The 25,655-nt window shown below is 40.6% G+C and overlaps 1 protein-coding gene across 9 annotated transcripts in view; it reads right to left on the bottom strand.

Moving 5' to 3' along the window:
- Positions 1-1,235: 1,235 nt before the first annotated feature.
- kif1b (kinesin family member 1B) overlaps positions 1,236-25,655 on the bottom strand; it is a 197,877-nt gene continuing 173,457 nt past the window's right edge. For 8 of the 9 annotated variants that reach the window (XM_041205801.1, XM_041205803.1, XM_041205809.1 and 5 more), the window contains 8 exons: positions 21,293-21,438; positions 19,699-19,938; positions 17,820-17,891; positions 14,704-14,828; positions 11,641-11,790; positions 11,320-11,512; positions 9,474-9,592; positions 1,236-7,112 (listed from right to left, as the gene is read on the bottom strand). In XM_041205801.1, coding sequence (XP_041061735.1) covers positions 7,070-7,112; positions 9,474-9,592; positions 11,320-11,512; positions 11,641-11,790; positions 14,704-14,828; positions 17,820-17,891; positions 19,699-19,938; positions 21,293-21,438 — 1,088 coding nt within the window. In that variant the 3' untranslated portion in view covers positions 1,236-7,069. The remainder of the gene's footprint in view (positions 7,113-9,473; positions 9,593-11,319; positions 11,513-11,640; positions 11,791-14,703; positions 14,829-17,819; positions 17,892-19,698; positions 19,939-21,292; positions 21,439-25,655) is intronic. The other variant, XM_041205807.1, reaches the window with a different exon arrangement.

Below are 25,655 nucleotides of genomic sequence, written 5' to 3'. Positions count from 1 at the left end.
GGTCTCACCCAATGTCTGCAAAAGTACCACTGGAAGCCATGTTCCCTGAAGACTACCAATATGAAAAGTAAAAGCACATTTACATAGCACCGCAATGTCAAGTACTTCAGGTACATTTGACTACTTCCAAGTGCACTGGATTATGTGATCAAAATGTTACCGGTATCTTTACCCAGCAAATTCCACCAAAAGGACTGAAATGAATGTTCAGTTAATGTGAAAGGCCATCAACCTGAAACATGTCAACTCTGCTTCTCTCTGCACAGATACTGCCTGATCTTTTGAGTATTTCCAGCATTTTCTGGTTTTAATTTAGGCTAGTTAATCTGTTTCTTTTCCATGGTGCTGATTGAAAGAATGTTGGCCAAGACACCAGGAGAACTTTTTAATTCTTTAACTAATGCAATGGGATCTTGAATGTCTAGCAGAATCATCAAAGTAGGTAGATCTTATCTAAAGGATGGTGCCTCTGACTATTCTGTCCGCTGTCAGTATTACATTGGAGTGAGCCCCAAGTTTGTGCGTTTTAGTTTTAAAGGAGAGCTAGTCCCACAATCTACTGATCAAAGCTGAAGGCACTATTCAATCAAACTGATACAAACAGAATTAAGCTAGTTTATTGTATTAGATCATTTTGTAATAGACAAGGATGTAGCATATTATCAATGAAAGTCTTGCATCTAGTTATTATGAAGCATTCTGTAACAATATCTAGGTCGATGTGACACTAATTAACCTGCCATAAACATTCTACGTGCTCATGAAATCCATTTTTGAAATGCCACTTGAGCACACCAGCTTAACTGATAACATCAGTGCGTTAGAGAGAGAGCTGCACTGTCCAAAGCTCCGTCTTTTGAGCAAGGCGTTAAAATCGAAGCACACCTGCTTGTTCAGGTGGACGTAGAAAACTCCACAGCCTATTTTTGAGGAGCAGGGAGTTCTCAATGTCCTGGAAAATACGAGTTCCTCAAGCAACATTAAAAACCCGTTAACAGGTTATTTATTTTGTTGCTGTTTGTGGGACTTTGCTGTGTGCCTTTTCCAGCTCCATGTTTTTCTTTAGAACCAACACCTACACTTCAGAAGTAATCTGTTGTCTGTGAAGTCCAAGGTTCATATACTATATAAATGCAAATTCTTTTACCAGCTAAAATGAAAACTACTCGAAATATTCATTGGTCCACTTGTTTTACGGTGTTATATGAAGTAGGAATAAAAACAAGACAAGTTTATTTTGCTTATGCTCTGGTTGTACCTTTATTGTTACCTCATTCACTAAACAGTTCAGTGGTGCAGGTTACCATACACAGAATTAGATATCTGCATTACACGTCTATGCTATACAGCGAATGGATTATAATTAGTACAAATAAATGAAATATTTACATTTTTAAGTCTTTATACCTCAAGCTTGGTTCAACACATATTTACAAAATAAAAATTATGAATGTGTAGCCACCCTGATGAAATATAATAAATAATGTACAGTGTTGATGCACTCCTCTGAGGGGACTGGTGTTGACAGGAAGCACAATAAATCAATCCCAACTAAAACTACCCTTAAACTACAATGGATTGTGGTTAACCAGCCACAACAGACAAAATTAAAATTAGAAAAACACACAGGTAAATTCCTGATTACCAGCACATTCAAACCTACGAACAGCAGCTACCGTATCTTTCCCTTTAATGGCAATACCCACTCATCTTTTATTTTGAGGGAGATGGTATAACTCATCAATTTATATATAAGTTCTTCATGCAATCAAATCTACAAAATAATTCAATCTCAGCACTGATTCCCATAAACAATGTACAGGAGGCTTCGGCAGAGCTGAAAGATTAGTGTGGATTTGATCACTCAATTTACCAGTTTTCAAATTTCCATGCAAAATACTCTATTAAAAAAAAATAAAATAAATCACAGTAAGTACTGCAGTAGAGTACTAGAGTACTTGCAGTCTGGCTTATCTGAAAAACAAAAAGCCAACTGTTATACTGGAACCCTACTCTGAACGCTTTATGTTCTTTATAAAGGTATACAGTCTCTCTCAAAAAAAGTGGTTGTATGTTTCATATCCAAATGTGCAGTACTGGTGAAAGGGCTCTTATGCTGAGAAAATATACAATGTCCCACAGCAATTTTCAATCCCTTCCTAAACAATTACTTCTTAAAAGGTGTGCAATTTACTGCAAACAATTCATACAAAATAAATAGTGCACTCATTGTGCACTAGCTAAAAATTACACAGAAGCTAGAAGTGAGAGAGGGGAAAGCTGTGCTCTGATGAATCCATGATATTTGTTTAACATGTGAACAAATTCTGGCCTCCAGTAGAAACTGGATTTATAATCTGAAAGTTGATAAAACAATGGCAATAATGGAATCTTACAATGTTAATTAAAAAGATCAGTACTAAAGTAAAAGAACTTCCAGTGCACTTGTTCTGTGGATTTGACTTACTCAGGTGAACAGATATTTATACATCCATCTAGATTTCTTTTCTTCATCAACACTGAAGGCCAAGTCATTTTTTTAAGCATGTTCTGCTCTATCAGTGTCCTTCATTTGACAAATCTGATTCACTGAGGGGTTGGTAACTTTGGGTCTCAGTTCATTTATTTGAGATTTGATACAATAAAAAAAAATCTGCTTCTAAAAACGTGGACATTATTTCTTCTAACTGTAGAGAAGGCCAACTCTCAAACAGGGTTAACTCTATGTTTTCATGTGATTTCATATATTAAGATATGTTTCAGCTCCCTGAAAATGCATCAAGATTTAAGCAAATTGCAGATTTGACTTCCCAAACTATTTTAGACTTAGTTACCCTTTTTTTAAAGAAAATGACAAAAAATTCAGTCATCAGTTTTCAATTTATATTTTAACAGAGCAATTCAGAGCAGTTATACCCTTACTAAACTGTACATCATGTTTTGAAGATATCTAGGGTTTTGTTTTGTCTATAGTTAGGTTGGTATTAAAAGATATATCTTTTTAGTGCCAGTGCTGCTTACATTGTGATGTAGCTGGAAGCATGATATTAAAAGTGCAAGATGTGCAAATTTCATTTGGTATCTAATGTGGAAAGTAAAGGCTTCAAAGCTTACTCCTACAACATCCTTCATTCATACCTGTATCTAGCTATAAAGATCATACAAGAACGTGTATCTATTTTGACTACTTTATCCCAACTTAAATATACTGCAATGATTTCAAATATCTAGTACTTAGCATATAAAAATGAACTAGTCTTAGTTTTCAGACACTGAGGCATTAGCTAACCAATGTATGGTACATTAAGTCCTACTAATCAAATGCTTTTCAAATTGCCCATGCTCTGGAGGTTGGCTGGCCTCTGGCATGAACCATCTCGCAGTGAGCTCTGCAGGTTGGCTGACCTCAGGCGCACATTGTATTGGCTCTACTGATCATACTTATTTAATCTGACCTTCTCCAATACAAAATCTGTACACGTTCACAGCTAAGGACCGTATCTTTAATATTTACGAAGAGTGATTTGCAGATAATAAATAGCGGTGGGTCCTTCTGTAGTCGGATACTTAAGCACAGATACTGACTTACGAAAAACTACCACCTTTTGGTTTAGATTCAGCTTTTATACTTAAGAAATTTAAACAGAAAAGTGATACTTTCTATTCGAAGCTTGAATATTGTTAATGTAAGTCACGCAACAAAATATAGCCATGTTTTAGTAGAAATGGTACATTTGCATAGTCCATTAACAATAAAAGCCATGCAGCTTGATAAGGGATTAACTCAATGAGTTAAATCATCTGCTGTTATTTATAAGTGATTGACTACATTATGCATACTATAACCTATGTAGTCTAATATACTGGGTTCCTTACACTATAAAGCTATATATTTAACTGGTCTTGGGTATTTCTACTTTTGTTCCAGTGCAGACCATGAACTGTAGGTTTTCCGGCCTCAGTCAAGCCCTTCGTTATTTTTAAATGGCTCTCTTTAGTGAACAGTTTTTTTTTAAAATGCATCAGAGAATATAATTATATTTTAATTCTCAATAGTTATATCTAAAAGGATCTATGTATTAGATAAATGTTGTTTGCTATTTGATTTCCTAGGTTTGTAGAAGCTAAACTGTATCCAATTTTACTCACGCCATATTATGATAGCGTGAGATGCAACGTAAGTTATAGTTGCAAACTAGGCAAGTCTTGTGTACAAATGAATATGCATTTACCTTAAACTCAGCAACATGTTTCCACATATATTTCATAAACACTTGGATCCTTTTATACAAATTAAACTTTTTTTTAAAAACAGAAATCTGGTGAGGGAAGAGCAAATCGAGTTGGGATTTCAAGGAATAGGATGAGTACTAAGGATTAAAATTTCAGTTTCAGCACTTTCGTTCATTTGATTTCAGTTGTTCAAAGCAAAGATTAAAGATTTCCCCCTTCTCATTTCATAGCACTGTTCCTTCTGCAATAAAATGAAACTGTAAACAGTACACTAATCAAATATTACCACTGAAATTCTCACTTTTGATTTGCTGAGGCAGCTTTCATTCTGGTAACTCCTGTAGTAAACAATTCAAGCATCAATATGGTTCTCTGTCGCATTAGACTATTAATGCCCCTCATATATCCACTCCACAAATCAGTGTTGATTAGCATGTAAAGCAGCTTAAAGTCTCCTGGTAACTGTTCAGTGGACAAACTGCAAGAATATCCAGTAGATAACCCCACTAGGATCCCATTTGATCAAGCTCTATTTATGCATATCATGGTCAACAGTTATTGGTAAGAAAAAGTGCATATATACTGTAAAAATAAATCTGCAGCGATGCTAAATTGTCTGTGCTGGTTTGCTAAATGTGGTCTAATCTCTACTGCATGTGACCATAAAAGGTCTGTGTGCATCATAGAATTCCACTTCACTTTCGTTTGGTGTTAGTGAAAAAGTGTTTTCATGACACACAAGCTTTATTAGGCAGCTATAATGCATTAGAAGTACACGCTTATGTAGCAACGTTTGAAAACAATTGGAGGGAAAAGCCCTACAAGGAATGGAGGTCTTTGAGATGCCCAGGGAAGCCTGTTATACTGCTGGGCCAAACGGAATAGATCGAGGACAAAACTACAATTATCGAAATGTTTCCTCTGTGTTCAAGTGTGGCAAAATGCTACATGATTGCCAATCATATCCTAAATATATGAACTTTTTTCTAATAAATAGCTTGTCACAAACCTTTGTTTTCACTCTAAGTGCCTCCATTCATTACAGTGCGGTTAGTCAATATTTCCTCAAATGATTAAATATTCTCTAATCATTTGTTCTAATCTACCCTGCAGTTATACAAATTGGTGCATTTCATTTTGGCAATAAGATGACATTTTATGACAGCAAACTCAAAACTACTGAGAAACACTGACATTGCAATTGCCCATAAACAGGGATGTGATCAGCTTGTGTTATACTTTGTTTGGTGAAAGGAGCAAACCGTTTGGCAAGGGACATTTTAGCATACAGCTTTAGGGATGCATTAGTGACAGTCAAGATACAAAATGGATTGCAAAAACTGAAAATCATTGTGTGTGTGTAACTTCAGGGGAATAACGTGCAATGAAACCCTTGTCCCTTCAGTCAAACTTGTTCTTAGCTAAACTGTTGAGACTGAAACACATTAAAGATTATCGCATGATGAGCTGTTGAGAGGATTGCCTCAACATCTGTACTTTAACTACTGCAGTAAGCTCACTGGTACAGTCACAGGTGTGAATACTGGCCTGCAACTTCAATAGAGTCTTGTTTTTCTTTTGCTACTTTCTAAATTGCACCCTTATTTTAAAATAGCAACATCAGCTTGCAGGTTATCTGATGGGCAAAGGCCAGCTACTAAAAGGGTTAGCAAGTACCTCATCATGGCATAATGGATTTGAAGGCAACTTTATTTCTAATGCATCTGGTTGTATGCAGGAATACAGCATTGGTGCAGGAGTTGTGGAGTATTTACAGCTCTCCATCTGGCACAGCAGTGATGTGGAATTACCTGACCTTGGGTCAGTTATTCTCGGGTATTGCTCCTGATTGATGACGATTATACTGCAAGGAAGCATTTGTTACTGAAATAACGCAGGCATCTCAATGCACTCAAAGGTGAGAATCATGTGCATTGTGGAAGTCAATTCTGAAAAAACTATCTGCTATTATCTGCTTTTTTGCCCAAAAGTAAGGAGGAGGAAACTAGAGCAAATTTGTAGCTCTAAATTTGCATGCACACAGAAGGAAGAGATTTAGGAAAGGGGACAGTCCAACCACTGTAGCATGTGCCGAAAATAAGCAGCATCTTACCCAGATTGTTTTCCCCAGTCTGTCCTGTGTCTTCCTGTTACACTATTTACTGGTGAATCCATTCAAAGTGGGTCAGCTTTCAAGATCGGCTAGTTTTCCTGCTAAGTAGAAGGAATGCACTTCCTCAGAATGAACTTCACTAACCCCACCGACCCACATTTAACAATCCAGCAAAGTGTGCAGCTGCTGCGATCATCAAAAACGTTCAGTCTAAAATCTTCCGGCAGCCATGACATTCTAGAATACTGGAGATTACCATGCAAGGTATTCCAGAACACACAACCTATTCCCGAAGATACATACGCTCCTTAAACTCATCTTACATCTCTCTCATCTCATCAAGACGAGCTCCCTCTCATCTTACAGCTTCATGCCCCAAGGGCCAGTTGCAGTTATCCCTATGGTTTGCAAATTAAAGGCTACAGCTTGACAGAAAGCACAGACAAGGACATCCTACAGACACAAGAAGGCGAAAATGGAAAAAGGTGTTGAGAATCGTGCACACACTCGACTATTTTACAACATGCTACTACGAGATCTGGAATGGATGTAAAGAAAAAGCAGTATTTTGGTAACTAGAAAAAAAGGTGCTCAGATAGAGAGTTAAGCCACGTGTACATGAGAAACCGTCAAAAATCACAAAAGGTTAAGAGCAACACTTGTATGTTCGAAAGGCAAGTCAGAATTACTACTTCATTTCTTGCTTTCAGTGAAGGTTTTCCTTTACATCGTTTGTTGCCCTGAACGTCTCCTAGCGAGTTTTGACCTAAAAAGGCAGAAACAAAATTTGTAACTGGAAGGCATGAATCTGTGAAGGCATCAATCTATGTGATAATTATAAAAATGACATGCAGCTGTAAATCATCCCAAGGCACTTCATGGCAGCATTATCAAACAAAATCTGACACCGAGCCACGCAACTTTATAGCGCTTTACATAATTAAATGTGGATGAAAAGTTAAGGATAATGTAAATAAATAAAGGTTTATTAATTTGGACCAAAAGCTTGATCAAAGAGTTGGTCTTAAGGACCAACTTAAGGATCAAAGAGTTGGTCTTAAAGGAGGAAAGTGAGGAAGAGAGTTGGAGAGGTTAGGGGGTGAATTCCAGAGCTTAGGTCCTAGAAATCCGAAGGCATTTAATTATAAAAAGAAATTAAAACAAAGCAAAAATAAATGACATCCCTCAAAATACTGAAATGTTATTTTTATTACACTCTGTAATCAAAAAGTAGACCAACCCAAGTTTATACTTTTGGTGACATTTTCTGTTCCTTAGTAAGGATGCTGGAGGTCTTGTGGTGCAGTGATAATGTCCCTAACTCTGGGCCAGAAACTCTGCCTTCAAGTCCCACTTCAGGATTTGATGGCCATGGACGGTGCATTCATAACATGGTCAAACAGGTTGATAATCAGTCTATAAATCCTTCCATTACACCCGCAGGTGGTGAGAGTGGGAGAATTTCCTGGCCAGCCATACTGCAGAAGGCAAATGGCAAACCACTGCAGTACTTTGCCAAGCATCATCATGGACCACTCCAATAGCTGTCCATGGTCACCAATGCCCTCTTGGAGCATGGTACCAGGAAGAGGAGGAGGAGGAGTGAGGATTTTGGTGCTGGGGAAATAGGACATTTTCAACTTCAACCTCAGGATCAAAAGGTTCTCACTTATGTCACATAAGGCAATGATTGAACAGACAATCCAGCTCCCTCTACGTTATGTTATGTTTGATTCCCAGCATGAGTAGAGCTTCTAGGACCGCACCAATTAATCATAACATGTTAATCATCACAGCCTCTCTAGTAACTCTGCCACTTCAACCTTAGCGGCAAACTGTTCAGTGGACCCACGCCCACCAGAGCCTAAGTCCATGACTATTCTACACATTTCAATTTGACCCTTTAAATTGAGCTTATCATCTCAGTATGGGTCACCCAACTCCAATGCTGAAAGGACGATGCACTGACTCAATGCATCAAGCATAAGCAGGCCTGGTTTGATTTGGTGACCAGATTCATTACTTGGAAATACAAGGTGAATAGTGGAAAATGACAATTAACAAAGATAAAATAAGCTAGACAGCCTCTACATTCTTCTATTGCTGCCTTGAAGGAGACACAGTCATAAACCAAGGGCACTTAAGTGATTCGAACATATGACAAATTAATTCCATCTGCAAAGTAAGGCTCCTAAGACAATATCATCTATATTATCAGTGCTATTTCAGAAATTACATTTTTAAAATTAATGCTGGACATTAAGGGATATGGTGCACTGAGTCCTTATGAATAAGCATTTACTTACGAACAGCGACTTTAAAACTAATTTTTTTTAAACATCTATGAAGTGCGGAAGAAGTAGTGTGTGTACAATCAAGAGATACAATGTGAAAGACCCAACAAATTGATATTACAGTCTGCATATTTTAAAATAAACTCCAAAATATTGTTATAAATAGATCTAAATATAAAATATACTGAAATATACAGTAAAGAGGATCAGATTGCCTGTTAACGAGTGAAATGGCACCATCAGTGTCCCTTAAAATATTCCTTAACATCTTTGTCCTTACCATTCCACTATCAACCTATGGAAAATAGAGGCACCAGCATGAGCGAGCTGACCAAACAACAGCTACGAATGAATTAACCCAGGGATTGCCATTTCAACAGTTCGAATTCAGTCAGTCATACATTATCCTTACTTTCGCCATCCCTTCATCGCCACGGGATTAAAATCCTGGAACTCCCTCTCCCTCCTGACAGCACTGTACCAGTTCAGGAAGGAGAAGGTTAACCACTACCATCTCAAGGGCAATAAATACTGGCCTTGCTAGCAACGCCCACATCCCATGAATGAAAGGAAAATAAAGTTCTCTTACACCACTAGCACAAGAAGATCAACAAAAAAGAAAGGATTAAGTTAATTACAGTTCTTGTGTAGCAATTTGACTTTTAGAAAGTGCTGATTGATAAAATTGCCTCCCAAGCAGTGTTTCTCAATTAAAATGAAAATTGGGTCATTCACATGTGCTTCTAATGATGAGATGTCTCCTGCATCACCCAGAAAGGGTTCCAGGATACTCAAGAGCAGGAATAGGGATGAAAGGTAAATGATGAGTTTACCTGATTGAGCCAGCCAGCAGTGGATTGAAAGCATACAACCAGTCATACATATCCTTGTCATTGCTTGCTTGCAGAAGTATTCCACGATGTTTTGTGCACACTGCAAAAGTGTTAGATGTCTGCACAGTGCCAAAAAATAAACAAACAAATGGTTATTTACTGGGGCTATCAAGACTTTTTAAACCATGAAGTAAAGGTGTTGTATCCCCAACTCTCATGTAATAATTAAAAGTGTTCCTTCACTGCCAATTTTAGCCTTTTCTATTTCTCTCCAGAAGGTACTGAATGCAGTCCCACAGGCAGACCTTAAGTCAAGCAGCAACCTTTATGAGTATTGATGATGTAGCAGAAGATATACACATAAATATACGAATTAGGGGCTGTAAACGACCATTTGGACACTCGAGCCTGTTCCGCCATTCAATAAGATCATGGCCGATCTGATTGTGGTCTCAACTCGGCTTTATCACCTGCCCCCCCATAACCTTTGACTCCCTTGTTAACCAAGAATCTATCTATTTCTGGCTTAAAGATATTCAATGACCCTGCCTCCAGGCAGGGGCTCTGGTGAAGAGAGTTCCAAAAACTCAACCCCTAGAGAAAAAATTTCTTCTATCCTCTGTCTTAAATGGGAGATTCATTATTTTTAAACTGTTTCTCCTCGTTCTACTCTCTCCCACAAGAGGAAACATTCTTTCAGCATCCACCCTGTCAAGCTCCCTCAGGATCTAATATGTTTCAAAAAGATCACCTCTCAATCTTCTAAACTCCAATGGACACAGACACAGCCTGTCCAACCTTTCTTCGTAAGGTAACTCCCCATCCCAGGTATCAGTTCAGTGAACCGTATCTTAATGCATTTATATCCTTTCTTAAATAAGGAGACCAAAACTGTACATAGTACTCTAAACATCGTCTCACCAATGCCCTGTGCAACTGTAACAAAACTGCCCTATGTTTATATTCTATCCTCCTTGCAATAAACAACAACATTCCATTTGCTCTGCTGATGACTTGCTGTACCTGCATACTAACTTTTTCCTGATTCACCAGATCCCTCTCTACTTCAGAATTCACAGTCTCTCTCCATTTAAATAATGTGCTGCTTTTCTAGTCTATTAGCCAAAGTGGACAAGTTCACATTTTCCCACATCATACTCTATCTGACAAACTTTTGCCCACTCACTTAACCTATCAATGTCCCATTGCAAACTCCTCTCCAAAACTTTTTAATTTCACATTTCCAGCGTATTTTGCTTTTACCTCTTCATAACTTACTTTCCTACCTTGATTTGACTAATTTGACTGTGGCACAGTAACAAGCTGACCCTGCCTCCAACTGACACCCATATAAATCCACTTTCTAGCATGTGTCATTGGATAGCAATCAGAATTTGGCCTCCCTAGACCATGGACTGTTGTTTCTTACTTGGCACCATAAACAAGATCGACTAACTCAGCACAGACAGGGGATCAAACCAGAGACCCCCTGATCTCTACATCTTCATCACATCTTTACATACTGTCTTAACCAACTGAGCCATGGAAGGAGTCTTCAAGTGGGTTTTTTTCTTGGAATGTCTTATATAGGTGTAGAATTTAATGCATATTTTAATTACACACTTCAATAGATTATAAATGTGAGAATACAAGTATAAATACCATATGAGGAGCACTGGATTACCAGAGTACGAGTGCCTAAATGTAGAGTGAGATATTCCAGAAATCCAGGAGCCAGTTTTATCACAGAATTGGTACTGAGCACATATTCCTAGGTATGGTTAGTGAATCTTAGTGCGTTGAGACTCAGGAGAGGTGAATATTTGCAACGCAGCAATTTACTGACCTTTAACATTGCCTGTTGATCCTCACTGTACTCCACCTGAGCTGTGGACAGATTCAGAATGCCTCTTTCTACTGGGTCTTTATCACTATTGTAGATAAACACATATGGACGACGGATAGCAACATAATGCTTCACCCAAGAATTAGATTGTGGTTCCATGAAATGCAGATATCCTTTCTTTGACACCACAGGACTACAGCATATGAAAAGAAGCACAGGCATAATAAAAAGGTCGAATACAATCGGTGTAACATTTACAAAGTGTTTGTAATTTGGAGTAGGTTGGAGGAAATAAATTGGGATCTAGCAAGAAGCTCTCACCCGGTCCTAATCTCTTCAATGTCAGGTAGCAGGTTCAGGAATTCATTCTTCCCTGCTCTGGCTAGGTATGAAGTTTCTACTCGAGAAACCATGGGGAAGCCATCAAACTCCATGCACGGACTAGAAGACCTAGAGTTGGCCTCAGGAGTTCTGCAATATGAACACAGTCTAAGCTCACAAATAAGCAAGGGCTGAAATATACTCAATTAAAAATGTCCACATGGCGCTGAGGAGCTTATTTGTTACAACACTGACATGGGAAACAATGTTTGAAACACTCATGAAGGAATGAAAGCTCTTCATGAGTTATGCATTAATAAATAAAGAAACCCTGAAGAATGATTTTTGAGATACAGGGCATGGAAGATACCAGCATATGAAATAGGAGAAGTAGGCCATTCGGCCTCTCAAGCCTGCTCTGCCATTCAATAAGATCATATGGCTGATCTGTTTGTGTTTCAAATTCCACATTCCCACCATGAGATGGGTGATAATCATCTGGTGCTTCTTTTCCCCAAAAGTTGAAGACTTTATTACAGTACGTTGGAATAGATTTACAGAAAATAATTTTGGTATCCAAATTATGGAAGAAGAAAATGGTCCAATTATGTTCCAAGTCTTTTTGTTACTTGGTCCCTGGAATGTTGACATCTCTAGCAAGGCAATGATTACCAACACTTTCAACACCAAAACTTTCAAGAAGAATTGGAATGGCTGTCAGTTCAGGAAAGAGGAGAGAGGAAAACCCACTTTGGGAAGTTTGAGTCATAGAGGTCTACAGCACAGAAAAAGGCCCTTTGGCCCATTGAGTCTGTGCTGGTCAAACAAGTACCCTAACTATTCTAATCCCATTTTCCAGCACTAGGCCCATAGCCTTGTATGTCATGGCATTGTATGTGCATATGCAAATACTACTTAAATGTTATGAGGGTTTCTGCCTCTACCACCCTTTCAGGCAGCGAGTCCCAGATTCCCACCACCCTCTGGGTGAAAAAATTCTTCCTCACATCCCCTCTAAACCTCCTGCCCCTTACCTTAAATCTATGCCCCCTGGTTATTGATCCCTTCGGTAAGGGGAAAAGTTCCTTCCTGTCTACCCTATCTATACCCCTCATAATTTTAAACACCTCCAGTCTATCCAATCTCTCCTCATAACTAAAACTCTCCAGTCCAGCCAACATCCTGGTAAATCTCCTCTGCACTCTCTCTAGTGCAATCACATCCTTCCTATAATGCGGATTCCAGAACTGCACGCAATACTCTAGCTGTGGCCTAAGCAGCGTTTTATGCAGTTCCAGCATAACCTCCCTGCTCTTATATTATATGCCTTGGCTAATAAAGGCAAGTATCCCATATGCCTTCTTAACCACCTTATCTACCTCTCTGGCTACCTTAAGGGATCAGTGGACATGCACATCAAGGTCCCTCTGATCCTTGGTACTTCCCAGGGTCCTATCATTCATTGTGTATTCCAGTGCCTTGTTTGTCCTGCCCAAGTGCATCACCTCACAATTATCTAGATTAAATTACATTTGCCACTGATCAGCCCATCTGACCAGCCCGTCTATATCCTTCTGTAATCTAAGGCTATCCTCTTATTTGCCACCCCATCAATTTTCATGTCATCCACTAACTTACTGATCAACCCTCCTACATTCAGGTCTAAATCGTTTATATATACCACAAACAGCAAGGAACCCAACACCAATCCCTGTGGAACCCCACTGGACACAGGCATCCAGTCACAAAAATACTCCTTGACCATTACCCTCTGCTTCCTGCCACTCAGCCAATTCTGGATCCAATTTGCCAAATTGCCTTAGATCCCATGGGGTCTTATCTTTGTTATCAGTCTCCCATGTGGGACCTTATCAAAAGCCTTGCTGAAATCCAAGTAGACTACGTCAAATGCATTGCCCTCATCTATACACCTGGTCACCTCTTTGAAAAATTCAATCAAATTGGTCAGACATGACCTCGCCTTAACAAAACCATGCTGACTATCCTTGATTAACCCCTGCCTCTCCAAGTGTAGATTAATTCTGTCCCTCAAAATTGCTTCCAACAGTTTCCCCATCATTGAGGTTAGACTGACTGGCCTGTAGTTCCCTGGTTTGTTCCTTCCACCCTCCTTGAATAACAGTACCACATTGGCTGCCCTCCAGTCCTCTGGCACCTCTCCTGTGGCCAGAGGTATTGAAAATTATTGCCAACGACCCTGCTACCTCTTCCTTTGCCTCACCTAAAAGCCTGGGATACATTTCATCCAGGCCTGGAGCTTTATCTACTTTTAAGTCTGCCAGACCACTTAGAACCTCCTCCCTTTCTATGCTAATTTCTTTATTTATATCACAGTCCTTCTGCATGATTTCCATACCCATGTCATCCCTCTCACTTGTGAACATCGACACACAGTATTCATTTAGAACCTACCTACGTCTTCTGGTTCCACATACAAATTACCACAATGGTTCTTAATGGGCCCTACTCTTTCCCTAGTTCTCCTCTTACTCTTAATGTACTTGTAAAACAACTTTGGATTTTCCTTTATTTTACCTGCCAATGTTTTCTCATGCCCCCTTTTTGCTCTCCTAATTTCCTTTTTTAAGTTCACCCCTACACGTTCGATACTCCTCTAGGGCTTCCGCTGTTTTGAGCCCTCTGTATGTTCCATAAGCCTCCCTTTTTCTCTTTATCCAATCCTGTATATCCCTGGTTTTGTTTGATTCAGAACTTCCTCCAGCCGCTGCAAGGGTTCTCCAAAATGAGTTTCATTCGTCTTAACCCAGCTCCTTGTGGTGTGGGAGACACAGCATAAACTTGACACATTATTTTGGCTCAATGGCCATAAGCATAAGCTAATAGACAGCGACAAAATACACACTAATGCAGGAGATACTTTTTAAAAATGAAATTAAGGCATATTGTTGTAGGTTAGTGGGGTTTTTTTTACTCTCTCTCCCCTTTCAGCATCAGATTTGACAAATCAATGAGGAAAGTACTTTTTTCAGTGCGAGCATTCCTCAACTTGATTAGCACAAAGCAGCGTTCATTCAGACTTACTTCTGATCCACTGAGTTACACCTGGAGTCGGCTAGTGATGGGCAAGTGGAAGAAGGAGTGAGTGTGGTGCTGCTGAAACTGGACACGGAAGCATCGCGACCAATCGGGGAGTTTACATCTGAAAGCTGAAACACAAAGCATTTTTTAGTAATCCACATCCAACTGCACAAATACAAGAACGTTCTCATTTTAACTTACCTTGAAACAATTTAAAATATCAAAAAAGTACTTTGCTTGGTACATCACAGAGCCCAGCCATTTCAGGACAATCAAAATTTTAAGAGCTGATGGTCTTTTCTGATCTAGAAAAGTACTCGTACTAATCTACAGAATGGTAAAAATCTACAATCCTCAAAGTGCCATTTGCTTTCTCCTCAATGACCAAAGAATATTCTTGGAAAATAGCATGCTGTTTGCAAATAACATTTCTCAACAACAGGTACGCCAAGAATCCTGACCTCTGATGCATCTGTGGAAAGGATCTTTGAATGTATTTTCCAATGGGTTACATTGCAATACTACCGAGTCTCGTTTACCAAATGAGATGCAGCTTCCTTAATAGAACATCAGTTTTATTTCAGGAGGCCTCCGAGGATTTATTCAATGATAAAAGTCGTCCTACCCAGGATAATACAAAAGCAAAAACACGGAAGAGTCATAGAGATTGAAACGTTAACTCTGTTTCTCGCTCCACAGATGCTGCCTGAACTGCTGAGTTTTTCCAGCGTTTTCCGTTTTTATTTCATCCTGGCGATGTTTATTTTATTAAATTGGCTGCCGTCCACCGTTTTCGACGAAAGGAATTTGGCAGAGGATATGATGCAGAAGTCAGGAGGGTTACGTCAGGATATGGGAATATAAAAGAATATTCACAGATTTGAAAAAAATTAGAACAGTATTGAAGCACAAAGCACAGATAGCGAAACTCGGGAGTCCTCTATGCTACGGGATTTATCAAGCCAGATTTTCTGTCTGACATCAGGGGGAGAATTTTCTCCCTGTCGGGCGGGCAGTTCAAGAGCGGGCGTACACATAGCCAACCGCCGCCCACTGTCGGCAGCACGCCACCATTTTGTGGGGGCGGGCCAACTAAGGCCCACCCAGCGTGACGTGCACCCGGAAGTGCTTAGTGCTACCTGTGCAGGTGGGGTGGGGGGGAGAGAGGGAGAGTCGGGGCCTGCGCTCTTTTGCGCATGCACGCGACAGAGCGCGGAAGTCTCCCCGAGGCAGAATAAAACTTTGCAAAAAAAAAAAAAATTTTTAATTATTCAGACATGTCCCATCATGTGACAGTGTCACACGAGCTGGGACATATCAATGAATTTTACTAAACATTTTTATTACATTTATAAACCCTTCACAAAATCTCATCCCACCTGTGGATGAGGTTCCATGAAAAGTGCTAAGGCCGCCTGGACTCTTCACCTGCCCCCCCCACCCCCCCCACCCAACCCCGCCGCCAACCTTAAGGTTGGACGGGCACCCTTGTTAATTACTACAATTGGTACTTAAATGGCTTTAATAGGCCTTTGATAGTTCGGCGGGCACGCAATCGACTTCGGAGTGATGTGCGGTGATGTTGGGACACGTTGGTGAGCGGGGCCTGGATCCCGCACACTGACCAGAAGATTCAGGCCCAGATTCCGGCACCGGTTTTTGCCCCCACTTCATAACTTACCAGTAAATTATTCTCATTTCTCTACCTTAATCCTGCAAACGTGGCACCGTTTTCCTCTTGGTAACCGGCCTCGTCTTTTGTAATCTAAGTCACGGGGTCCCTTGAAACGTGTCCATATTTGCAGGAGAAACTCCCGCATGTATGTTTGAAAACCCTCTGGAGTATTGTAATTTCCTCTGATTACTTGAGGCGCTCAAAAGCGTACTATCCCTTTAAAATGTTAACCTGCGTACCTTCAGCATGCTCACAAAACCACCACATTAACACCCAGGTAGCTTCAATCACAACAGAAATGGCAATTAGTAGCATTCAACATTTCCAACCACAATTCCCCAGACACCAAATTCCCAATTTCAGGCAAGTAATGAGGGGGGAGGCGGGGTGAGATGGGCCGAGGTCTGGGCGTTTCAGCCATTCAACCCTCACCCAACTCTCGCTACAACTTTCATAGCCATTACAAGCAAGAAACTCTCAGATACCAGAATGAGATTCCACAGCTGTCCTCAATAGGGGATGGTGCAATTCAGGATAAAATAATTAGAATGTAAAGAATATAAAATAAATAACCAGCGACTTAAAACCTCGAGATGTGACACCAGATCGTACACATAGCAGTTCCAAAATTTATATGGAAGACAGAAGTAGAAATATTGAGCATATTCCTTTTTAATTAGATGCACCAAGGCTTTGTTGATTATTTTAAATTTATTCTTGTTGCACACCCTGATGAGTAATAAGTTGGACATCTTGGGTAGTTAAGAGTTAATAGTCAAACTTTTTCATCTCTTCCAGCAAGGGGTCTTCCAAGATAAACTGAATGGTTTTGAATTGCGGCGAGGGGAACGCAAGGCTTGTTTTCTAATGTGTAAAGTGCCCATGCAAAGAAATAAACGACAGTAATGCCATCATAATGAGTGACTGAATTCCGACTTTAGGGATTTGAGTATTAACATCGGTAGGATGTTCGCTGACTACAGCATGTAAAGATAACGGTTAATAAAGCCTGTTCTTCAAAGAGGGTAAGTACAATTATTGTGTCAGGGAGGCTTGTTCGAGAGAAGTAGCTTTGGAGCAAGCTACAGCTGTTTACTTGAATATGCCGTTTTCAAAGGATCCAGGAATAGACACGTCACGAGGCTCTCGATGTGACCTGTATCTTTAATGCAGGAAAACACGGCGCACAAAGCAGCTTGGTTTTTAGGGGAGTTTGGAAAGTACAGAAACCGCTATTTTGTCTGAAGTTATTTGTTAGGAGGTAAATGCGGAGAAGGGAAGTGGGAGTTCCTCAGCCTTCGTCTGGTACTTGCCCCAGTGACACAGCACTGCAGAATCAGTGCATGTATTTATGGTCTACCAGCGTGCAACATAGCTGTACTGCATCATTTTTAGGCTGACTTTTATATTAAAGCAATTTCTTGTAGCGTGAACTTCTACTTACCTTACTGTCACTGATGCTGCTGCAGACTTGGTTCAGTTCTTTATTAAATGTGTGCATTAGAAGTCGTAGGCACTGAAACAAAAAGATTATCACACATTAAGGACTTGACAACCAGGCATGAAACAGACCAGAGAGGTTGACAGCTGAAGACATGTTTGACGAAAGAATTAAAGCGTCACGAAAGACTTGTCTCAGATTGCAAACTATGATAAATCAGCAACTTGACAGATTACCTCAGTCTTAGCAATATTCACTTGCAGAAAAAAACTGCAAAAAATATCTTTAGATCAAGTGTGCGGAACAAAATAAACTAAATGCCTGTTTCTGGAAAGGGAAATTAGCAGAACTGGCAAAAGAGCTGGAGTGGAGATGTTGAGAATGTATCGAGGCAAACATTTGTCCTGATCTGGAATGCGCTGCCTGATAGGGAGGTGGAAGCGAGATTCTGTAACTGTCAAAAAATGGAGCTGGGCATATATTTGAAAAGGCAAGTCTTGCAGGGCTATCAGGCAAGAGTGGGCAGTTGAACTAAATGGATAGCTCTTCTTGCAAAGAACCAGCAGAGAGGTCATGGGCCGAATGGCTTCTTATGAAGTGGTGGCTCAGTGGTATTGTCACTGGACTAGTTATCCATAGAGCCAGGGTAATGCTCTGGGGACCCAGGTTCGAATCCCACCACGCCCAATGGTGAAATTTGAAATCAATTAAAAAAGAATCTGGAATTAAAAGCCCAATGGTGACCATGAAACCATTGTTGATTGTCTTTAAAAAAAAAACATCTGGTTCACTGATGTCCTTTAGGGAAGGAAATCTGCTGTCCTTACCTGGTCTGGCCGACATGAGACTCCAGACCCACCGCAACGTGATTGTTCTCTTGAAATAGCCTAGCAAGCCATTCAGTTCAAGTGCAAATAGGGATGGGCAATAAATGCTGGCCTAGCCAGCGATACCCCCATCCCACGAATGAATTAGAAAAAATTCCACAATTCACAGAAAAACAATGTAAAATGAAGGTTGACTGAACGTTTCAGGCAACAACATAACTGGTCCTCTACCTCGTGCATTGGACTATAGATTCAAAGGAAAAACGCACAGGGCCCAAATCACAAGCTGTCTGAATATAAGGGCCTTGCTAATTGTTCTACCCTGATACATGACACTATTTTTGCAATAAAGCAAATTTTAGCGTCTCTTTCATGAAAGTGTTTTTACTGTTTGTTTCCCAATTCGCATTTTGTTCCACAGCGAGAAAAAAACAACTTGCTATCAGGACTGAACCATTAGAAACCTTAATTAGCTTCTGGGGGATATGCCAGAGTAATCGGGTTGACTTTTCTTTCCAGATTCTTACTTCTGTGAGGATGTGTTTGGCCATAGTCCTCTGCTTCCCTTCAAATAGTAAAGAAAGCTCAAGAACATGTTGTGCGGGGAACTATGACTGAATTTGCAGTGCAAGAATCAATGCCAGCAGCTGCAGGGGTGTGGGGGGGGGGCGGGGTTATTCAATAGCATCACAATGCAAATGAGTAAATTGCTGTCATTTCATTCACAGATCATCAGTTCCTAGCACTGCATCAGAAAGATATTGTTACCTGTGGTTCAAGTAAAGACAGAGACCATTCAATTATTTCAAAACCAAAGAAGTGAACACTTTAGCAGGAGACACCCATGAATTCTTCAAAGGTAACTGCCATTAAACCAAACTTCTAAGTCTGTTCACTAGAAACAATTGTACCAACATTTTATGGAAGCTCCAAGCTGACGTGTTAGATTTTTATCACAACCTTTACATGTTTTATTTCAGTTGGATTTTTTTCCCCCACTGCACAGATACCCCACATCGAATGACCTGAGTAGGCTATGCCTCACTGTGCAATACCTTGGTTGCCAGTTCTTTCTCTCGATCCACAAGGCTCTGAATGTCCGCAGAGTCATATCCACTGCTTTCACTGGGCGTGACGGCGCTCTCAAACGTTGTGGTAGATATCTGAGAGGAGATGCTAGTCGAGGTGCTGAGCGTACCGCTGCTCATACTCGGGGAGATGGAATCACAGAGAGATTTTGAAGTTGTCTCACCGAGCTTCTCGCGCAACAGCAGCAGATGGCGTGTCCTCTCAACCTTCATAAAACACACAACAGATTACTTGGCCAAACACACAAAAGTGTTCAAGACGTAGAAGCATCAATATGGAGACACACAAAACACCTGCGTTCATCCGTCACATAAGAAAAATTTGCAGGACTGTGCGGAAAAGGCAGAGAGTCAGAAGGGACACAATGGGCCGAATGGTCTCCTTTTGTGCTGTAACTAATATATGATTCCCAAAATTAATTTTACAATTCAACATAAATGGGAAGAAGTAGAAATATCCTCAAACGAATAATAATCCAGATCAGTATACGCAATTATGTAATGAAGGGCATAGATAGAGTGCGTAAAAGGGCCTATTTCAGCCAGAGACATCAATAACCAGGAGCATACACTTAATTACATTTGTGGAAGGATTGGAGGGGAGTTGAGAAGTAGTTTTTTCACCTGATGTTTATGGGAGGCTGGAACCCACTGTCTGAAAGGACAATAGAGGCGGAAACTCTTGTTACATTTGAAAACTTAGGTGTGCACTTGAAGTAATGTAATCTAGAGGGCTAGGGATCAAATGCTGGATAACTCTTTTTGAGCCTGCATGAACACAATGGGCCAAATGGCCTTCTTTTGTGTTGTAATTTTTTTTCTATTTTTCTAAAAGCAACTATGTAAAGTTACCACAATAATAATCACTAGTGAGTCTCAATAAACATGTTTCTTGGTCAAAGCTAGAATGAGAAACAAAAATGCATTGTAACTGTGATGGTATTAAATGGCATCATTGAGCCAGATGTATACAGTGATGACAATTGGGTGTTTAGGACTGCTGCCTAATTTCAAGTGTTTCAAATCAAACAAAAGAGAAAATATAGGGCAGATACAGGGAGTGAAGCAGATTCCTTTGTTTTCACTGGTTTGTCATCACAGGTAAAGAAGTGAAAGTTCCGTCTTTCTTAAGGGGAGAAAATTCCCGGTGGGGAATTTTTAATTAACTTAATTAGGTCTGCTTTTAGCATCTTCAAAGACTGTTTTGGGTAAACATTTGCTTCCACATGGTAGACGAATATTTTGAAATGTGTTGAAATCTTACCTTAGCCAAAAGCAGTAAATTATTATAGTATACCGAAAAGACGACTATACAATTCCAATGTACGCCTGGAGAAGCAGCTAAGGTGCCCGTTCTGGTCACTGTTCTGAACCAGAAGAGCTCCAAAGCATAAGCTGCTTTGCCAGGAGTCATCCGCAGAAGGCCATCAACCTGAAACCTTAACTCTGTTTCTCTTTCCACAGATGCTGCCTGACTAGCTGAGCGTTCTATGCTTGTATTTCAGATTTCCAGCCTCCGCACTGTGGTTGCTTTTGTAAGCCGGTTCTGCGCTCTGTTTACCTCGTGCAAGAGATCCAGTTTCTCCAGTTCCCACTGATGTTCCAGGATGAGGCTATCCCCACGGGGTCTCCATCCTGCTAGATTCTCCTCTCCTCGTACGTAGGCAACCGAGGTGTCTAAAATTTTTCTTCGTCTCCTTTGCATTCCTGGAGCAGAACAGATTATTATTACTCCACCCACGTTAAATTGTCCACGTTATACAGACACGGCTACTATTAAGTATATTTTCACCGCCACAGACATGGAAGACACAAATTGGAAACAAGCTCTCTGATTGTGCGTTGCAATCCATGTGGAGTGGAGACATCTGAAGCTCAAATTATACATATGTTGGCAATTTACACTCTGCTTAAAGTACAGGTTTGGCATTTTATTTTAAATAAATTTCATGAAATTTACAAAACAGAAACAGCCCACTCAGTGCTTATGCTCTACATAAGCCTCCTCCCACTCTATTGACAACAACTCACCCTACCAACATATCCTTCCCTTCCTTTCTCCCTCACGTACGTACATATATCATATATATATTTTATATCTCTCTATATATTAATACCTCAATAGGTTATCTTTGCACATTATAATCATGATGCGTACCCAAACCATCCTCCAAATTTCAGGCTGCTGTATTGCACATGGCAAAATGAAGTGGCATCATGGTCAAACTAAAATAGACCCAAGTTCAGGGTACAGGACATATATGAGTGATTGAAATAATGTGGAAAAGTTAGCTAAATTTAAAAAACATCAATGTATTAAATACAAAAAATACTAAAATGATGTTGACAAATAATAATGTTCAATGGTTAGCTAAACAAAAAAAAAAATTAATTAAATTCAGAAACAATAAACAACCAAGATGAGATGAACAGAAATGTTTACACTCGGAGTTGTTGGGGTCTGGAACGCTTTACTTGGGGATGTGCTGGAAGCTGATTCTGTAAATAACTTAAAAAGGAGGAAATAACATGATTACAGACAAGGAGTGTGGATGTATGGCTGGCATGACTGCTGTTTCAAAGAGCCAGCACAGTCACCGATGGGTTGAATGGCCTCCTTCTCTGCTATAAGCTTCTACAATTCTCTGGTAAATGTCACTCTCACATAAATACAAGGATAACCAGCTGTGGAATTAAATTTATATCTCGAGTAGGGTGACCTGGCAACTCGGGGGTAACCTGATCCAAGTAGGATATTAAATAATCACAATTTGTGCTCCATTTGTATATTAGGTAATTAAAGTGACTAACAAATTGAAATGATAGACAGGAACTGTACTTATATAGAACCTCTGGGACACATTGCCGACTAGTGTGGTGGATGTTGATTCTCTATTTGACTTCTGGGCGGGGGGGGGGGGGGGGGGGTGTGTGTGTGTGTGTGTGTGGAGATAGACTGCTTCCTGACTGAGGCAGACACTGTAACATCAGGTTAAGTGTCTTTATAGGTAAGGCAAGCTCTGTCGAACTGTTTTCAATCGTCTGAGGAGGGTGCAGAAGAATTTTAGAGCATTTTTTTCCCTCCACTGGCCCTGTATTTATTTCCATACTTGTGTCTCTCCCAGGAGGTTACATGGCTGCAAGGGTGAGAGGAATTGTTTTGCCATGATGGTTCTGCCATCATGGTGGTGGTGGTGGTGGGCGGGGGGGGGGGGTGCGCGGTGCGACGGGGCTAGGCTTGATGGACCAGATGGCCTTTCCTGCCTATAGCAATTGCATGTTCATAAGTTGTGGACTGGTTCTGGCAATGGGAGAGAAAGACTTCAATGATGTAATTATGATCTTATCTGCACAAAAAAAATTAAACAATTTCAAAAAGAATTTGAGTCATCACTTGTGGTAGAAACTCAATATTTTCAATTATCCTTTCAATTTTCTCTCTCTACAACCCATTACTCCTAATAGCATATTTCTTGTTTTATTCACTGATGGGATGCGAGTGTCGCTGGCTAGGCCAGCATTTATTGCCCATCCCTAGTTACCCTTGAGAAGGTGGTGGTGAGCTGCCTTCTTGAACCGCTGCAGTCCATGTGGTGTAGGTACACCCACAGTGCTGTTAGGGAGGGAGTTCCAGGATTTTGACCCAGCGACAGTGATGGGAAGGCGATATATTTCCAAAGTCAGGATGGTTAGTGGCTTGGGGCAAACTTGCAGCTGGTGGTGTTCCCATGTGTCTGCTGCCCTTGTCCTTCTAAACGATAGTGATCATGAGTTTGGAAGGTGCTGTCTAAGGAGGCTTGGTGAGTTCCTGCAGTGTATCTTGTAGATGGTACACACTGCTGCTACTGTGTGTCGGTGGTGGAAGGAGTGAATGTTTGTGGATGTGGTGCCAATCAAGCTTTGTCCTGGATGGTGTCCAGCTTCTTGAGTGTTGTTGGAGCTGCACTCATCCAGGCAAGTGGGGAGTATTCTATCACACTCCTGACTTGGGATAACGGACAGGCTTTGCGGAGTCTGGATGTGATGCATGCTCCAGGTACAGTGTAATAGACAACACTTCAAGCATCTTCTCACCGGCCCAACAACAGTCAGCATTTATCATCCAGCCCAGTTTATACTTGTAAATGGCCTAGATGCAAGTCAGAGGTGGCACAGAACCAGTACAGATTTGCTGGGCTGATTAGCTTTCTATCCTGCTCCGCACGTTTCTACGTACTGCCCAACCTCTGGGGTGGGAAATGATGCAGATCAATCTTTTAAAAAAAAAAAGTCGAGAAAAACGACAAGAAAGCATAAATGTAAAGCAATAAACCAAATAATTGCAAGTCCCTGGAGAGACCCGCTCTCCAGAAATCTGCAGTTTCCTGCAACCAAGATCACTCGTGTATTATAATTAGATGACATTGCCAAGGATTGTAACAAGATAACAGTCAGGATGTGCATCATGATCGTTGAAAGTTAATCTTCTGTGAATATCTATGGAGATCAATAAACTTCCTGAAAATGTATTTTCAAAGGAGGTCATATTAACTTAATTGGTTCTTCCTCTAGCATGCTATTCTGTAGATATTAGATAGGAGTGAGACAAAGCTCACCAAATAAAAATCAGGCACTGGTTGCAAAAATATTCAAATGAAGACATTCTAGGGGTTTTGTGAAATTGGCGAAATTTATTTCAACTACAAATGCCTAAGAAACCACTCAAGACTTTTAATAATGAAGTGTGAAATGACACCAACTGTGCTGGTTAAAAAGGAGGGTCACCTATCCTGTTGCTGGGCAGATCTCCTTTGAATATGGCAGTAGATTTGGGAGAAGTCATTTTAATAACCAAAAGGCTTGAATTAGACCTGAAACTCTGAGGTGCATGTGTGAGCCTTTGTTCGGTAGCCAGAGAATAGAATGGCGCCCACTGTAGTATCTATCACTACATGCGTCTTCCTGGTGGCTGAAGGAAATCGAGAATTTTAAGAGCGACCCACGGCTGAATACCCTATAAAACAGTGGGTCAGTAGCCCAATGGGTTGCGTGGAAACTGTAGCAGGATTAGACAAAAAAAAGTGTGTTCAAATGGGCACATCGACTTTGACAGCATTCCCATTTGCTGCACAGTGGTGGTTATAATCCTGAGAACGTGAATTCAAATCCCACCCACGGCAGTTTGAGAATTTAAATTCAGCTTTAAAGAGAGAGAAAAAAAAAAAAATCGGGAAACAAAAAGTTGGTATCAATAAAAGTGAAGCTGTCACAGATTGTTGTAAAAGCCGAACCAATTCAGTAATGTCCTTCGGAGAAAGAAATAAGTGCCAGGCCAGGTGAGGTGGTGGCATATATGTGACTCCAGCCCCACATAGTGACTGACCGTTAATTGCCCCCCTTGAAATGGCCAAGTAAACCACATAATTGTACCAAACCCCACAACAAGGACTGTGGTGGTTCAAGAAGGTGACCCACCACCACCACCACCACCACCACCTCCACCTCCTCCTCCTCCTCCTCCTCCTCAGGACAACCAGGGATGGGCATAACTGCAACCTTGCCAGCGAAGCTCACATCCCAATCAATGAATGTAAATAAACATCATCCGTCCTGATTCCCACCCAGAGGTTCCTGGTGTGTTTGTCTGGGCAGAGACTTGCACTCGAGCGGGCAGGCGAGCGCCCGACCCGCTCGAGTGCGCCAACGTCAACGCGGTTCGATTGGCGGACGTGTGCCAGAGTCAGCAGCACACCCGCTGGCAATTAAGAGGCCCGTTAAGGCCATTAAATAATAAGTTGACCAACCTAACGGTTGGCGGGCAGGCGAAAAGGCCAAGCGGCCTTTGCATTTCTGTTTGAAATGGGATGGGATGAGGTTTCCACAAGCAAATAAAAATAGAAGTTCTGCAACTGAATTAATAACATGTCCCCGCTCATGTGACAGAG

The sequence above is a fragment of the Carcharodon carcharias genome, chromosome 15 (genome assembly GCF_017639515.1).
Source record: "Carcharodon carcharias isolate sCarCar2 chromosome 15, sCarCar2.pri, whole genome shotgun sequence".
NCBI lineage: Eukaryota > Metazoa > Chordata > Chondrichthyes > Lamniformes > Lamnidae > Carcharodon > Carcharodon carcharias.
This window is presented reverse-complemented; position numbering and strand designations above follow the sequence as displayed.